At 54.9% G+C, this 17,420-nt stretch overlaps 1 protein-coding gene across 2 annotated transcripts in view; it reads right to left on the reverse strand.

Annotated features, from left to right (window-relative positions):
* The window catches only part of Kcnn3 (potassium calcium-activated channel subfamily N member 3), a 151,004-nt gene extending 139,548 nt beyond the window's left edge, over positions 1-11,456 (reverse strand). Inside the window, exon 1 of one of the 2 annotated variants that reach the window (XM_076861357.1) lies at positions 10,305-11,456. In XM_076861357.1, coding sequence (XP_076717472.1) covers positions 10,305-11,222 — 918 coding nt within the window. In that variant the 5' untranslated portion in view covers positions 11,223-11,456. Of the gene's footprint in view, positions 1-1,588; positions 1,672-10,304 lie in introns of those variants that run through there. The other variant, XM_076861358.1, reaches the window with a different exon arrangement.
* Between the last annotated feature and the right edge of the window lie 5,964 nt (positions 11,457-17,420).

Here is a 17,420-nt window from a genome sequence, read left to right on the forward strand (position 1 = left end):
AGCAAGACCCTTTCTTAAAATAGAATATAAAGGTCAAATGTTCTCTCGGACATGTAGATGCTAACCCATAACGAGGGAGGATGAGAGGGGTGAAGGAAGGGAGGGGGATGGGAAGAGGGGAGACGGCAGGAAGAATCAGCAGAACTCTCCTGTGCCCATATATGAATACACAGCCCGTGTAACCCCACACCATGTTCAGCCACGGAATGGAATTAAACTTGTAATGGGTTGCACCCCATTATGTATAATATGTCAAAATACACCCTACTCTCATGTACGTCTAAACAAAATCCCCCCCCAAAAAAAATTTATATATATATATATATAGAGAGAGAGAGAGAGAGAGAGAGATGGCGGCTAGGGATATGTCTCCGTGGTTAAACATTAAACATTCCTGGGTTCAACCAAAAAAAAAAAAGAGACCCCATGTCACTCTGGAGGACATTTTTCTGGAAGAGGAGAAAAGTTTCCATTTTATGAGCGTGCAGTGTTCTCCCGAGCTGCCGGGGACAGAAGCATTATATATGATCCCATCTGCCTGCGAGGAAACCCCTTATGACTCAACCTCCATCAGAGACTCGCTCTCGGCTTGCATCAATTTCATTTCACTCTTGAGGGATCTCAGGATCCCTGGCAGACAGCACGGACCCAGCCTGGCGCCTTGTGCCAAAATGCCCTCCCACCGGCCCGGCCCCATCACTTCCCTGGGAGCAGAACCACACGCCAGGTCCAGCCCAGAGCAGGAGTGGCCGGGAACCCTGGGCTGTGAAGGACCTCAGATGATCCCCAAGGCCACGGAGCTCTCCAAGAGACAGTCGAGGCAAGGGCCATCATTAACCAGGGCCCTGAGCATGCGAGGCAAGCACCCTACACTGAGCCACCCCCCCCCCAGTTCTACCCTTAATAGGAGGAAATAGAGCCCACTTTCCAGACACAGAAGCCACCCAACCCTACACAGCTAAATTGCCAGGCCTGCCTGGGGGCTGTGGTGGAGCTTGAGTTCTATTAGGAACACAGAGCAGCCCGTTTGGTGGAGGATCCTCAGAGCTGACTCAGTACTTGGTCCACAGACCTTGTTCACTCCTGGAACTTAGGATGTTTAGGGGACGGGGCTGGAAGAAAGAAAACAAGGACTGAAACACAGAATCCTTGGATTCCTGCTCTACCTTTGCTGCTTGCAATGCTGAGTGGCCTTGGACAAATCACAGAGCTTCTCTGGGCCTGGGAGACCCGTAAGCACAGCCCAAGCCCCGCCTTACCCACAGGGGCCTTGCCTACCCAGGCAAACTCAGCGAGCAACAGGGTTACCCTGAGCCTCCCCTCAGGACAAAGGGCCACCACCCAGTCTCACGTGCAGGAGCTATTTAGAGAGCCAACATCTCCCTCCCCTGGAATTCAGAAAAGAAAGAAAATGGCTAAGCCCCAATTTGTTAAAATCAAGAATCTCCAAAAGGAGAAAAGGCCGGGCAGAAATTCCTGCTGGTGGAACCTGAGCTTGCAGGCAGGTGCCAACTCAGGCGAAGGCGCGAGGAGGAACCGCCATTCTTTGGCAGCCTGGAATGCGCCAGCCATTGCGCAGGCCACTTACCCAGCCGTTATCAAGATTCTCATCGTTTATAAATGGGAAAACTGAGGCTCAGAGAGGTTGAGTCACGGGCCTTCGGGGAAAACCTACCGATAAGGAGTGGGCCAGAATTAGCGCCTGGTACCGTTTCTTCCTGCCTCCCCACAGGGCCTCCTTTGGTTCAGAGCCTCCTACAGGTCACCAGGAGAGGTGGCTCAATCTGGTCAGCTGATCTACCCGTTTGCTGAGCAACTCTGGGCAAGACGCCCACCTTTCTGGGCCTTGCCATCTATAACCTGAAACTCAACCCGTGTGGACCAGACCCTGCGGGCCTTGCAAGGAGGATCCCTGAAGCCCACTCTCCTGTTCATTTGACACAAAGCACCACTCTTGTCCTTTAAGAAAAATGCCCAAGAAGCTGACTCAGAAATAACAGATGCCAATTTGCATATTACTTCACACACCATTTGCATGCTGTTCACTTAGTGTCACCAAGGCTCTGCTCAGACGACAACCCTGGTTACCTTGTGACCAGGCTTGGTGGGGGGAGAATGGCTTCCACACGGGCAGGCTGGGGTCACCCCTCCCCTGCACAGCTGCCCTTGGTGCCCCTTGGCACGGGCCAGGGAAAGTCACCAATGGCCACAGCCCTGGTGTTGTAAGCAGGTATTCGAGGCAGAAAGCGCCCTTGGAATTCTAGAAACCACCCTCCTGAGTCCTGAAGGGAAAGTCGTGTTCTCCTAAGGACACATCACCAGCCGAGCACTCTCCTCCTTCCTGTCCCTCTCCCCGCCCCAATCAGCCCTCTCCCTGGAGCCCTGCCTCCTGGCCTCTTTCTGCCTGGTCATCTTGTGTCCCCGTGTCCCCCTGACCTTCCTCCAGGCCTCTCAGCCTCTGGCCCGGCCCCATGGGTTTATTTTTGTTCTCTCTCCACCTGTCCAGCGTGAATGTCCACGTCCAATAAGCTATGCCCAGACCGCAGACGGCCAGCTCGGGGCGGAGAGTAACTGGCCCCACGGGACAAGAAGGTGTCAGAGGTCCAGCCCCATCTTCCAGAAAAATATCCATTTCCCTCTCCCCGAGACCCAAACAGAAACACGCCCGGGGAACCTGCCACCAGAAGTAAGGACGTTATGGGACACAGGGCCTGTCCCTCCTCTTCCAGAGACCCTTCCTCCCAGCAATGACACATCTCCTTGACAGCAACCTGCGGAACGTGCACAGGTGACACCCACAGTCATGTCTCTCCAGTGTGACCCTCCAGGTGGCATCTTCTAATAACTACTACTACAAGCAACAGCCGGCAGACACTGAGGCTCGCTGGGTACCTTGCTCTGTGCTGGGGGTTTTCCTACACTTCGGGGTTGGGGTTCACCTTTACCATCTGAAGAAACAGGATCCAGGTCCAGTAAACTTCCCAGGAGCCCACCACTGTACACCACCGAGGCAGGATTTGAACCCAGATCCCAGGCCCTTAACCCTGAGCTCCTGACAGTTCACTCAACATTCAATCCATCACTGCTCACGACCCTGCCATGGGCATTTCACTTCCCATCCAGAGCCTCTCAGAGTAGGCCTAGTCCTAGAGACACGCTCCCTCCCGGCTGCCCCTGTGGACACTGCCCAGCAGGGACTTCAGGCTGCCCCCCACGCAACCAGCCGTGTTCGCTGCACTCAGCCATTAAGCCCCTGCCCATGACCCTCCCATTCCAGCTGTCCGACCCTTCAGGACCACTCCACCTCCCAGGAGCCCAGCGTCCCCAGCCTCAGTTACTGTCTTCCTCCTTGAGGGCACCAAGATCAGAAACCAGTCCAGCCCTGGGGAAGCTCCTCCAGAACGTGAGCTGGAGGACCAGGGCTTGCTCACCTCCGAGATGGACCATGACCTGGACTCAGCTGACAAAATCCCAGAGAAGGGAAAGGGGGTCCGCTCTTACGTTTAAACCAAAGAAACGGAAGGCCAGACGGGGGGAGGGACTGGAAGTAGGATGTGGGAGCCCTCCCCAGGGTCCCCCGGAGCACAGGCAGCCCTTCTTCAGCACTGACTGCAGCTGACACGGTCAGGAGGCAGGGAAAGGGGATTCCAAGGTAAAGAAGAAAATTCTAGAACCAGGAGCCTGGAGAGCCCTAGCAGTCTCCTCTCTGGTTCCCAGCAGAGGTTTGTGGTGGCAGCTGGCAACGAACGCACTGGAGACCTGAGCCTCATTCCAGAGCCATTTGTCCTGTCCCTGGAGTTCAGCTACTCGGTCCTGTGACCACCTGGACCAAGCCCCAGAAACCTGCAGCTCTGTTCTGTCATCTGTGAAATTCGATTGGTTGTGATGACTCCCCGTGGCCATCGTGGGACCATGAGGGACACAGGCATGAAAATACCTGGTAGGATGTAAGACGTTGAGCCCACGTGGACGGCCCCTGGGAAGTGACCATGCAGGCAGCAGTGGAAAAGGAGAAAGAGGACGCAGAAGCAGCCGGACAGAGCTGAGAGTTGTGTGTGAAAGTGGTCAGTGAGGCTTGCGGGGGATGGGGCCACGGCAGGAGGCTCCACCAGCTCTTTGAAGGACAGGCTCCTGTTTTCTCTGTCATCCCCACACCTACCCCACAACTTGTCCAGTATCACCAGGAGGGCAGTATCACCAAACCCTGTAGTGTGACACCTCAGGGACCCACCATGGGCCTATCCACAGCCTCACCCTGAGCTCAGGCTACGCCGCAGGTGGCCCCAAAGACCCCTGCCTTCTGTTGGCCACACTGACGTCCCCCTCCCACGTCCAGTCCTTCCTGCGCGTTCCTGGTAGAGAGCCTCCTGTCTCAACTCGCTGCCTCTCTGGCCTCAGGCCCATAGATCTTGACTTGAATCTAAGCAATTTGGGCTGGGGGTATAGCCCAGGGTACAGCACTCGCCTGGCATACCCAAGGCCCTGGGTTCCCCAGAACCACAAAAATAATAATAATAATAATAATAATAATAATAATAAGTAAAAACAATCACTTTCTCCAATAGCACAGCAGGCAAGGGAAAGGGCACGACCTTGAGAGTGAAAAGGACCGGGCCTCCCAGCCAGTGACCTCGTCTGCAACGGACGCCTCAAGGATCATCTGTGTCTAGGGCCTTCTGATGTGCAGTCATCCACTGCTCAACCAAAGGTCCCCGCCCTCTCTCTCCTGTCACCCGGCAACACCCCAGCACCGAGCGAGGCTGGGCATGGAGGTACAGCAGGATCCTCCTGCCCCAGCCCCGCCTCCCCTCCTGCCTCCCAGATCCCATTTGAGCCCCTGGGGGTGGAATGACAGGGGTGGGGGGAAGGACCTCTAAAAGCCCACTAGCCCCCTCTGGACTCTCCTCACCAGGAGAAAGGCACTAGCACCTTCCTCCCCGCAGCCCCTGAGAACAGCAGTCCTAGAATCCCACCCTCATTATCTAAAGAGGACAGGGGACTCTTCTCTCCCTCCCCCTTAGGGATTTCTGAAAGCAAGAGAAGAAAAACCGTTCCCAATGAGAACCCTGGTCTTCCTGTCACTGAGCCAGGGAAAAGTGGGATTTCACCAGCACACAGCCACCCCCCACCCCCCACCCCCCCACACACACACTTTCTTATTTTCTCCCCCAAATGGGCTTCACAGAGGACGGCCGTAGAACCCCCGCTCCCTGTTGGGATTGGACATTTCCATCAGGACTCAGGTTCCCTGCACAGCTCACTTGCATCTTTGTTTTATTTTGTTCTTCTTTGCCTAACACTTTTTGAAGCGGATCTTTTGGCGGTGGCCTCACAGCAGCTACCCGGGGAGTAGACAGGGCACCCGCTTCCTGGAAGCTAACTAAGGGAAACAGGAGGCGTCAAATAGCTTTCTAATAAGCCTGTCCAGGGGACAAACGCCCAACCGTCAGGCCAGCGCCCATACCCCCAGATAATGCCGCCTGCGGGGAGGGGAAGCCCGGATGGACTGTGAAGCCTTCCCCAGGGCAGTTATAAATAGTGTGGTGACATGCAGAGGAAGGCACAGCTAAAAAGTTAGCTGTCCCCCTGTGGGTTACAAACGTTTGACTCATTTGCTGACTGTCCACAAAGATTATAAATAAGTTGGTCACCATCCTGGGGGGTGAGAGCCTGTTTTCACACTGCCAGAAGTCGTTGGCCCTCCGCGGGGACAACACACTCAGCGTGACCTGTGACAATCAAATGTGGCCCTGGAGTCCCTTGGCAGCTGGCTCTCAGGCCACTGCCTGTGGTCAAAGCCTTTACAGTCTTCTGCCTTCTGGAACTCTCCAGGTCATCCCCAGCGAGGGTCTGGGAAAGGAACCTGTCCTGTTCCCACTTCCCAGCATGCCTGGACCATAGACACCGTGCCCCAAGGGGTCCTCTCAATCATACTGGAACCTGCTCTGACAGCCACCTGCGCACCCGCAAGGGCACCTGGGCCTCTCAGGAGCACAGTCATTCACCCCACAGCACCTGGCTTCTGCACGGCCTTTTTGGAGACAGTGCAGGGCAGGGCAGAGCCCGGGACTGAGACGCTACTGGGGCTGGGGAAGCGGCTCAATGGGAAAGTGTTTGTGTAGCATGCAAAAGGCCCTGGGTCTGATCCCCAGCATCAAAAAGTAAAAAGAACGGGGTACCATTGACCCTTCCAACTGGAGGCTAGGGGTGGACTCCCTGACTCTGGGCGTTCAGCAAAAAGACAGGCAGCAAGTCCTCGGCCCTGGCCTAAGGGGTACCATTCTCTTTGAAGAGTGAATGCCAGGAGCTGACCCCTCTGGGCATGAGGAGAAGCCTGCCGTCTGGGTGGCCTCCAAGGTTAGAGGTGAGAAAGCAGCTACCCATGGGAGCAGACAGGGCGCCAGCAAGCGCCTTCACGTGGACGCCTCTGAGTGCAGCTGAGTTACCTGGGCAACGGACCCAGCAAAGGTGCAGGGAGGAGCCAGAGGCAGCCGGAAGGAAGGAGGGGCGGGACGCTGGTCGCCTAGGCAGGAGGGGCAGGGGGTGGCAGAGGATGGCTCTGCCTGAGACGTGAAACTCAGATGAATTTTGAAATCAAGGGTGGGGAAGTGGTTTGAGGTTGAACAGGATTAGTGAAAAGTGCCCCCTGCTGCGCCAGAGTGTCCCAGCCTCCCACGAGACCACCCCGTAGGCCTGGTGACTAGCTCCCTGGAGAGGGGCCACAGCCCCACCACCGACAAGCTGGGGAGGGGGGTGGGGGGTCCACAACCCCAGGAGGAGGGGGAGGGCAGCCGGCCCCATCTCTAACTCTGGACCCCGGAGAGGAAAACCAGCTCTAGAAGAAAATAAAGAACAATAAGGAGGACCCCCAATCCTCTCTGCTCTGACCCTGATAGAGGAATAGTGAGTATCACCAAGATCTCTCAACAGGATCTGGCCCTCAGTCTGCAGAGAGGAAAGCCACTCATTTAAGAAAAGAAAGACAGAAAGCAGAGTCCCAGGGAAGCCCAGTACCTTTAAACTATCAGGACCATCTCGCTGTCTCTCAGAAGGAACAGCCTCCTCGTACCTGCGCCCTGCCTCCCTGCTCCAGGCGGAAACCCCAGCGCTCAGCAGAGCCGCCTGCCAGTGTCATCGCCTACGGCCTGTGAGGGTGGGAGCCCGGGATCATTCTGTCCTGATTTCTCAACCTCCTCACTCACGCTGGCTCCCCTCTGCATCGACTCTGAACACGCTCCGGGTACGTGCCGGGTTCCTCCTCCAGAGACCAAGCCTGGGTAGAGCATCCCTTCCCCAGAACAGGTACCAGCCCAAGACAGGCAAGCAGAAAAGCCACAAACCCAGAAAGAGAGGCCGAGAACTTCAGAACCCAGCGACCCGGGCACAAGGCACAGGCACATCGTCAATCACTGGGGGAAGCTCCTCCAAAAGGCCTTTGAGAGGGAACTGCCACCAGAGATGCAAAATCACCCAGGGGTGCCTGTGGGCACCCTGTCCATCCTCCTGCCTCCCACTGGCCAGTCAAGCCCAGCATCACACAAGCTCTGAAGCAAAATGGAGTGTCACTCATCTGTCCCCAGGACTACTGGACTGACTCTAAGCTCTCCCATGGCAATTTTTCACCCTAACCAAACACTCCTGTCCCAGAGCCCATTCCTCCACGAAGCTGGGGGGCAGATGCTCACCTCCCCCCAAAACAGGCCCATGGTTAAAAGTGGTCTCTGGCCACAGTCAGCCCCTTCCGATAACTTCTCCCCTCCAATAACAAGTCTTGGTTCCCACTAATTCTAAGGCCCCATGTATTGAGCCGGCACTAGCTGAGTGCCTGACGCTCCTCTGGCTCAATCTCCCTCTCGACGGCTGGGCAATGGGTTCCAGAGCCGCAGGACTTATCCAAGATCACACACTGGAAGTGGCCCACCTAGGACTCCAACTTTGATCTGATTCTTTGACACAATGCCACCTGCACCCGGGCAAGACAGGGCTATCCTCCCCCTCTCCCCACCTTGGGTCCACAGGGCCTGGCACATACAAGACGCCCAGAAAATAGTTGTCCCATAGGTGACTCAAAACATGGGGATCCAGACGGAAGGACAGAGGGTAAGCAGGTTAAAGGGAGCCCTGCCTGCCCCAATTCCAGCCCAAAGGTGCACAAGAAGAGCCACCTCACCAGCTGAGGCAAGCAGGACCCTCTGTACCGTTGCCCTCTCTGGGCCACCACCAGTCAGAGGGTCAGTGACTTGGGAACAGAAGAAGCCAAGCACCCCAGGTCACTTCACCCTTCAGTCACCCACAGCCTGCCTCCCAGCTCGGGAGAAACCCCTCTCCCTGAGCAGGGCCACTGTCTTTGGGAAAAGCCGTTTCCTTCAGAGCTCAAGCCACAAGGGTCACCAAAAGAGGATGCACTGGTGTCGCCTCTTCCCCTCGGCCCCTACCCTTGGGCCTTTATCGGCTCTCCCCTAGGAAGGCTGCTGACCACCCCCCCCCCCCCAATGATGGGAGGGATACAGGGCTTGGCCCAAGGTGGCTGCCAGCCCTATCTCCGGAAGCAGAGCGCCCAGCAGGAGAGGTGACTCTGAGAAAGCAGTGAGCAGAGGGACCCGCACAGAGTCACCCGCAGACTCAGAGGCTTATTTCAAGGAATGACTAAGTGAGCTGCGTTTCCAGGGGAAACCCCACTTGCTTCTCTGCTCACCGAGGGGCAGGAGCTATTTAGACTGAGCAGCTTCCCAGGGCTGCCCTCGGCTGGGGCTGCCCCCAGAGAGAGCAGGCGGGTCCCCGGAAGACCCTCTCTCTGCCTGGGAGTCTAGACTCTGAATATTCAGGTTGCCTGACAGGTCTGCCCCACCGGATTCCAGAGTGGGCTAGCCCGCCCACCCCTGGTTAAAGTGACATGCTGGGAATGGGGGAAATCCGATCAGCACCTCCCAGGTTTTTGCGGCTGGATTTCAACAAGGAATGTGACAGTCTCGCAGCAGCTGTGCCTGGCCTGAAACAAGCTCTATTTGAATCCTCCAACAGCTGAGCCCCTCCCAGCTACCCGCCAGCCAGCCCAGCCACCCCCTGCCCAAAATGACAATAAATAGAGAAATCCAAGCGACAAGCAGGCATAGGCACAAGTATCTGTCTCTCACACACACGCACACGCGCACACACACACCTCAACAAATTGGGGCTGAGGGGTACCGTGGGAAGAAAGACATTTGCCCAGGGGTTCCCCAGGTCTCCGAGCCTTCCAGCCCACGGCAGAAGGGCTCCCTGGCAAGTAGAGCATCATCGGAAACCCACCTTCCTCCATCTCCACTCCCCCTGCAAGGGAAGCCCCTTCCTCCGTCTTGGGGCTCCACTGAGAGGCTGCAGCGGTGGGGCCAGTACCCCCTGAAGCCTGTGCCTGCCGTCTCCACCCGGGCGCACTCACACATGCCCTCATCTTTATTTATCCCGAGGAGAAGGAGTTGGGGTGGGAGGGGAGAACCGGGGCTGAGCTGGGGGCGCTGGCTCGCGGGGACCGCTGGGGAAGCCTGTCATCCCATCCCAAGGAGAGGCGGTCCCCCCAGGCTGAAGCCAAGGCGGTGCCCATCTGCTCTGCCTGGGTAACACCTGTAGCCATTTTTATCAAGGGATGTTTATGAGGCAGCAGCAGGTTTATCCTGAGTCCTCTTTCCTGAGGGAAGAGACTGCTGGTTTCCTCCGCCTGTATTTTTACCCCATGCCCTGGGGAGACTCAGGTCACCCGGTGCTTTTTCTATTTTGCCCCGAGTCTCTTGGGGGAAGAGGAGGGAAATAGAAACTTGGGAAGAGAAGGAGAATAGAAGGGACTTGGGCAGTGGGTCCAGAATCCCCCACCCCCACCCAGACATTTATTTCTTTTTTATCCTGGGGAAAATGGAGTGGAGCAGGGAGGGAGGAGAGGAGGGGAAGTCGCAGGAACTGGCAAACACATCAAGGCAGAGTGTAATTAATTGGTGCGTTAAGCTGCTGGGTTATGCTTTAGTACAAGTGAGCCAGGAGGAAAAACGATTTCTCAGAAGGGATTCTTTAATCCTCCCTAACACGGAGTCTGCAAATTAGACACAGTGTATGGGGCTGTCCCCCCCAAAAGCAAGTGAGGAATGAATTCTCCCGGGATCAAGAAGGAAAACCATGGGAAGTTAGAGTGTTCCATATAACTGAGCTAATGCCTCTCCCACCACCACCTTTCTCTCTCTCATTCTCTCTCTCTCTCTCTCTCTCTCTCTCTCTCTCTCTCTCACTACCTACATATTCCTTTTGTTCAAGGTATAAAGAGAAACCACAGCCCCTACCTTTGAGTACAAACCCCAAGACAGCTCGGTCTCTATCACCATAACAACAATTCCAAACATCCCAAAAATCAGAGCATAGTCACTCAGTCGCTTTCTCTTTTCAAACAGGGCCCTCCTGTGTCCCAGCTTATAGCCAATGTTTTGGTTTTTCCGCTTGTTGGCTTTGGGGAAGGTGGTGCCGCTGGCAGTGGTGCCGGCATGCTGGTGGTTGTGGGTAGCGTTGGGGTGATGGAGCAGGGTCTGGTGGGCATGATTGTCCTCCCTGGAGGAGATGACGATCTCCGGGGGGTTGCTGGGGCTGAAAAGCTGGAGGGGTTGGCCCTCGGGCTCGGCCTCAATGAGGTTCCTCCGGGAGGCGCTGAGGCGGCTGAGGGGCTTCATGACCCCACCACTGTACTTGCAGGAGCTCATGGCGATCTCTGTGAAGGGGTTGCTGTCCCGCCGGTGGACCAGGGGGCTGGCCTGCCGGTGCCGGCTACCTCCTCCAGGCCCACTTGTGGCTGTGGAACTTGGAGAGTGGCCAAGCAAGTGGTCATTGAGATTGAGCTGGCTGCCTTGCCTGGAGGAAGGGTGGAGGATGGCCGTGGAGTTGGACGAAGGGGGGGCCCTGAAAGCAGTGGGAGGGGAGTGCAGCAGGCCAGGGTGGACAAGCTGGCTCTGGAGTTGGGCGAGCTGAGACAGGGGATGCGGTGGCTGCTGCTGCTGCTGCTGCTGCTGAATCTGCGGAGGCTGAGGCTGAGGCTGCAACGAGGGTCCTGGGGGCTGCTGGGGGGCTGCTGGGGGCGCTGGCGGCGGTGGCTGCTGCTGCTGCTGCTGCTGCTGCTGCTGTTGCTCATCCCCAGAGGATGGACAGGGGCACTTGGGGTCTTCATCCAGGTCCCCCACCCCCGAGTCATGGAAGTGCCCAGAAGTGTCCATCTTGGGGCCTGGCTGGATTCCCTGCAGCACAACCCCCCACCCCAAAGCCACCCTCGCTCCAAAGATGTCCTCAAAGAAAGCCAGGCATCCAAGCTCCCCCACCAGAGTGTCTTGGCTCCAGTCCTCTCTTTGGCTTGCTTCGGTTCTCTGGGGCTGCCTGGAGTCCAGACGCTGCCTCTCAAGAATGCATTGTATTGGGCAGTGAGGAAGGGCAGCAGGGGAGCTTGGAGAAGGAAGGAGCGGGGAAAGAACTCTAGCTCAGGAGGTGGTCCTCTAGGAGCGCGTGAGGCCAGGCTGAGCTGCACTCCTCGCTGGCTCGATAGCTTCGCTTTCCTCCTCCTGCCACTGTTATACTGTAAGCCAAGCCCACTTATTAGCCGCTGGTCTCATTGGCTCGGCTCAACTCTCCAACCGCCTCCTAACTCCGCCCCCCTCCCAGGCTCCGCCCCGAAGGAGGGGCCTGCAGTCCTAGGCTCCCGGCCGGGCGGCAGCGCAGCGAGGGCTGGGAACTGTAGTTTTTGCTCCACGACCCTGGAGCAGAGCAGCTGCCGCCCTCTTTCCAGTGACAGGTATGGCCGAAGCCCGCAAACCCACGGTGACCAGGGTTGTAAGCTCCCGCGGGGACAGTGGGAAGGAGGGACAGAGGGACTCCTCAGGAGGGGCACTGTCCACCATGATGAGGGGCAAGAAGCTCAGGAAGACAAACATTTATTAAGGCACAGATTGTTTCGCACGTATTATTCCAGGTACATCCTCCCAACACCCAAGGAGGCGGGCATTATGTTCCCATTTTACCAAGGAGAAAACTGATGCTCGAAGCTGTTGAGTAGCAACGTCAAGGTCACAGAAGCAGAGGGAATTCACTCCCTCTTACTGTGGATAAACTCACCTACCACTGATGGAGCTCCTGGAATGTATGTGCACCCCCTCTCTGTCATTTCCAACCCCTACATCAACCCTATGAAAATGATGTCATCATTCTCCCTTTACAAATGGAAACCGTTTGGAGAAAGAAAGGGTGGAGAACATTCAAGCACAGACAAATTAAGAAACTTGCCAGATGTCATTCAGCTTGTAATTAAAGACACTAGGATTTTGAACTTAGGTCAGTCTGTCACTCCAGTTCAAAGTGGGTGTTCAACAAACATTGTTCACATGACGGATGACAACGAGCCAGAGAGAATCGTTCCAGGAAGAACCAGCTTCTCCAAAGCAGGATGTGTGAGGCGCACAGCACAACGGCTCCAGCCTCTTCCCTAACAGCTGGGCATGGAGTCACTAGAGGATCTGGCAGAAAGACTGAAGACGCCCCGTGGTCACCCCCTGCCTGATTTTCCCCATGGGGCTCTGAGAGTTGGAGCTGGGAACAGCTGCTAGCTTCCCAGGTTCAGAATCATCATCATCAAGTATTTATTAAGCTCCCACTGTGTGCACAGGGGGTTCGAAAGGGATGGGACCAGAGTTGAATTTATTTCCATTTTAAACTGCAACAGACTTAGGGATTAGAGAGAAAGACACTGTTATGGAATCCCCCAAGCACACCTGGGGTCTGAAGACATCTGGACTGCGGGGGTAGCTGAGTGGTAAAGTGCTTGCCTCGTATGTACCAGCCCCTGGATTTGATCCCCAGCATCACAAAGGATAAAAAATTTACAAAAAAAATAAATAAAGGAGGGGAGGCCTCTTCCTGTCTGCTTCCTGATTCTGCATCACCCTTTGGCTTCTGTTCAGCTCCTTCCCTAGAGGAGAAGAGGGAGAGTGAGAGATACAGGCACATACACACACACACACACACACACACACACACACACACGGAAACACACATGCAGATGCACACAGGCATACACACACTGCCCTGTGCACACACAGATGCACACACATAGTGAGCTTTGAAATCAGCTCTCTTGAATAGTGAGCAGCAAGTGACCAGGTCAGGAAGGGGCAGAGTTTCCACTCAATGAGCCCAGAGGCCCCTCCCACATATCATTGCTCACCTCTCCAATCCCTGATCTGCCATGAAAACAGAGCTGCATATTACTATAAGCCACACCCCCAGACACCTGGACAATTAAAATTTTCTTCCACAGTAATCGTGATCATCATATTATCAGTGATGTGGTCACACACACACAGACACACAGACACACAGAGTCATTGCACCAGGACACAGATGCACGCCTGGGGTCTCCTGTGTTTTCCCCTGATATCTTCTACCACTCCCCCTGCAGGAAGCCCTGCCTGCCCTCCTCCTCCTGTGTGTCTTCTTGGTTTCGGTCCCTCTCTCTCATCCCCAAACAGAGCCACCTGTTTGGCTCAAGGCTCCAGATCACCTGTTTAGTTCTAATGATTTCCTAATAAATCACCATTAATATGGTGTCAGTAACTGAAACGTGCTGTTAGTATTGGCTTTTAGTACCTGATACAACTTCCAGACTGTGAAAAAAATCAATTAAGGGGGCAGACCCCTGGCATTTCTGTGCCCACGCCACCTCATGGGCTACCTTCTGCCTAGGCTCACCTTTCCGGGCCAGCCTCCTGACCCTAGTTCCCTGACCATTCCTGTGAGAGCATGTCCTGCCATCACCGACAGGGGCCAGAAACGGCCTTGGTAAGTCCAGGCTCCCCAGAGCCGAAGGCAGAGGTTCATCTGGGAAAGGGCATTACCAAGGCAGCTCCCCCCCACCCCCACCCCCGTTAGAGCTACCGCATCCTAAACAGGAGGCGGACAAGGCCATGGTGAGACACAGGGCTCCAGAGTCAGACTTTCCATTCTGGAGCCTTTGCCTGCCACAGGATGTCTACATAGCCACCGGCAAGATGACCTCTGGTCCTCAGCTTCCTCTCTGTCACGCAGAAGTAATAAGGGTCCCTACTCGTGGCGTTTAGGAGCATATTAGAGGTGAGTCACTAGTAGGGGGGGCTATCCCATAGGTGGCAGCCCTGAACCCCTCAGGATGTCCTGCAGCTGGCCAGGACTGGCTCTTAAAAGATCATTGTGCCCATTTCTTCCCGCCTCCGTGTTCAGCGGTGTCACATCTGTGTCTTGAAATCAGTCGTGACGGGAGTTATTTTCACGACAGAAACCAGCAAACATGTAAATCGGGGCTTGCTTTGTCCTGTAGAGGAGTTGAGTCTTGATGGCTGTTAAGCTGATCCAGAGCACCCAAACTGCTCCCAGCCCCGTCCCAGATCCCGACTGCGCCCCCCACCCTCTTCCAGAGACCAGGCTTTGCTCCCCTGCTGCCCTCTGTCTAGTTCCAGCTGTGCCACTGGCTCACTATGTGACCTCGAGCCACTAGTCCAGACTTTCCTCCGCTCCAGTGAGGCAGAGCTGACGGTGAATGCCCACGGGGAGCTGCCCCAGCCCAGGGCCTGCTCCGTCAGCCTTTCTGATCTGCCCCCCCAATGCACAGCGCCCAGATGTCTTCCACCACTGCTGCCTGTCCCAGTCCCCAATGTCGGGAAGTCCCCTGCTCTTTTGCCTTGATCCCCAGCTACAACCGCGTCATCACAACAACCCATGAGTTGGGGTCATTGCCCATTTTAGAGATGAGACGATAGATGTATTGACAGTTTTAAAACTTGGCCACTCTTACTAACAGCCAGTGGCATTGCTGGGATCAAACCCAGGCCCTCCAACCCCAAAACCCAAGCACTTGACATGTGTTTTGAAACCCAAATTTTTAAGATTCAGTCAACCCTCAGCTTATGGCCTCACTGAAGAAACAAGTTATGTTGCTCTGGGGGTGACAGAGAACAACAAATCAGACCACAAAATATGGTTGTGACACTAGAGGTCACCGAGGGCAGAGGACAGCCAAGGGAGGCTTTATGGCGATGGCGGCCAGGCCTGGAAGGATGAGCAACGACCCTTCACACTGACCTAAAATAAAAGGTGGACACATTAGGCCTCTCTAGTCTGCAAATATGGCGGTCAGGGGTGTGACGGAATTTCTTACCTCAAGAGTACCCGGAGAGTAAGCAAGGACATGTCCACCGGGCCCAGGAAGACCAGCTCCACCTCGGGCGTCCTCAGCCCTGCCCTCCTTTCCTACAGCCTCCCTCACCACCTCCTGAAGACCCGGCATCACCAGCCTCTGGGAACTGACCAGCTATTCCACACCTCCACGTCGCTCACGCCATTCCCCCGACGTGCTCTTCCTACATCTTCACTAACACCTTTCCCTTTGCCCTTGAAGACACGGATCCAGGTCTTCTTCCTAAGACGCCTCCCCTGAGCCCCGAGTCGGGGTCTCGCTCTCCTTGTCTGTTCAGTCTCTGAGAAGCAGTGGTACAGCTCATACCGGTTTGTGTCCTTTCCCCAGATGGTGGCCTCCTTGAGGGCAGGAATGACGGCCTCTTCAGGCCTGGGTCTGCAGCTCTTCCCCAGACCCAGGTGCACAGTGGGGGCTTCACGGAGGTCAACGGCACTGACTGAACTGGAAACTGGGGAGAGTTCATCCGGAGGTAAATAAAAGGAGGTCGCAGCACTTTTCACAACAAATGACAAGCACAATTTCCCCGTCAGTAAAATAAGTGAGATAGATGATTTCCAAGGTCATTCAGCTTTACCATTCCATAATCTGTGGTCTATAGATCTTTTTAATCCCTAAAAAGTAGAACTAACTGGAAAGTGATGATTCGTAGTTTATCTGGCTGTCTTTCCCCCAAGTCTGTACCTTTTGAGAGCAGAAAGAGTCTAATTTCATTTGGTATCCCCAGTACTGAGCAGGGTGCCTCGCCATGAATATACTCACTAAAGGTTTATCAGAGGAATGGACGGATGGATGATAGGACGGATGGATGGATGGATGGATGGCTCATGCATGCAGTGGTGGGCTAATGGATAGATGGATGATGAATCGGCAGATGAGTGGATGATGGAAGGATGGATGGACAGATGGATGACGAGTAGATGGGTGGATGTTGGATACAATGACAGATAATAGTGCGTGTTCTATAAAAGCCAGTGGTTGGAGAGATGTCCTTGGCCTTCTGGAGACAATGTCATAAAGATCAACCCCACTTTCCCCAGATCTTGTACACGTAAGTCAGAGACAGCCCTGGGCTGAACAGCACATCGGCTCCCCCAGATTCAATCATTGTTCTGACCTTACAGAGGAACTTTGTTGCTCTAATGATACAAAACACTGTATTTGCACAGCACTTCATAGTTTTCCAACGACTTTCACATAAATCACTTCCTTTGCACCTCCCAGAAGGCCTGGAAGGCAGGGGGCTCTGTTGCCGTTACCCCCTTCAAGTGAAGTTTAGAAAGTCTAAGTCATGCATTCAGTGTCACCTATTAGCCCTGAACTTGAACCTGGGTCTCCTTCCTTCTCCCTGGAATGCCTTCCCAATGGCCACCACGCCCCTAGGATGTAAGGAGCAGCACCAGAGTCACCTCTGTCCCAGAAGCCCTCCGACCTCCTTCCTTTGTCGGCTCTCCCAGCTCTACGTCATTCCCTTTTCTTAATTTCCTGGTACTTTGTATCTCCCTGGGGACACTTTTCACTTTCCTTGTGTTGGTGCTATCTATACATGTCTTTTCCCCGTTCTTTTGATTTACACCATAAGGTCCTTGGTGAGAGTGAAGTACACACACACACACACACACACACACACACAACGGAGCTCACCCTGTGCCCAAATTGTGCATTGAATAACTAAATGAGGGAGTTTATACATGAGTGAGACTTTGGCCATTTTCCTCCTGGAGTACTTGACCCTGGTCTGCTCTACTGACCACCAGGGAGGCCAGGGACGCAAGTACCCCTCTCCCATTTGGGCTCCTTTTCTCTGGGTCCCCGGATATCCAGACCCTAGGGTGAAGCCCTTTATAGATAAAGCCCACCTAACCCTCCCTAAGAGTGAAATGGGACAACCCACATCCACCTGCCACCAGGCCACACACCACGACTCTTAGCCACCTTGGCAGACGGAAGATTCCCCAGCTTCACACAATCTCCTCATAGTCCCCCATTTTGCTGGAGAAAAGCTGAAACGCTTTTGCTTTGGTCTGGGTGTCACCAGAAAGGGAACATATGGAGGGACACCCACCCCGAGCTACGAGGTCTACTCTGTGCATATGTGGTTTCCATAGCTGAAGGGTGATATTCACATCCCCACTGGACAGCGGAGGAAGCGGCATCAAACTGCAGAGGAGGTGACAGGTTTGCTCTTAATCACAGAGGAGGC

The sequence above is a fragment of the Callospermophilus lateralis genome, chromosome 7 (assembly GCF_048772815.1).
Source record: "Callospermophilus lateralis isolate mCalLat2 chromosome 7, mCalLat2.hap1, whole genome shotgun sequence".
NCBI lineage: Eukaryota > Metazoa > Chordata > Mammalia > Rodentia > Sciuridae > Callospermophilus > Callospermophilus lateralis.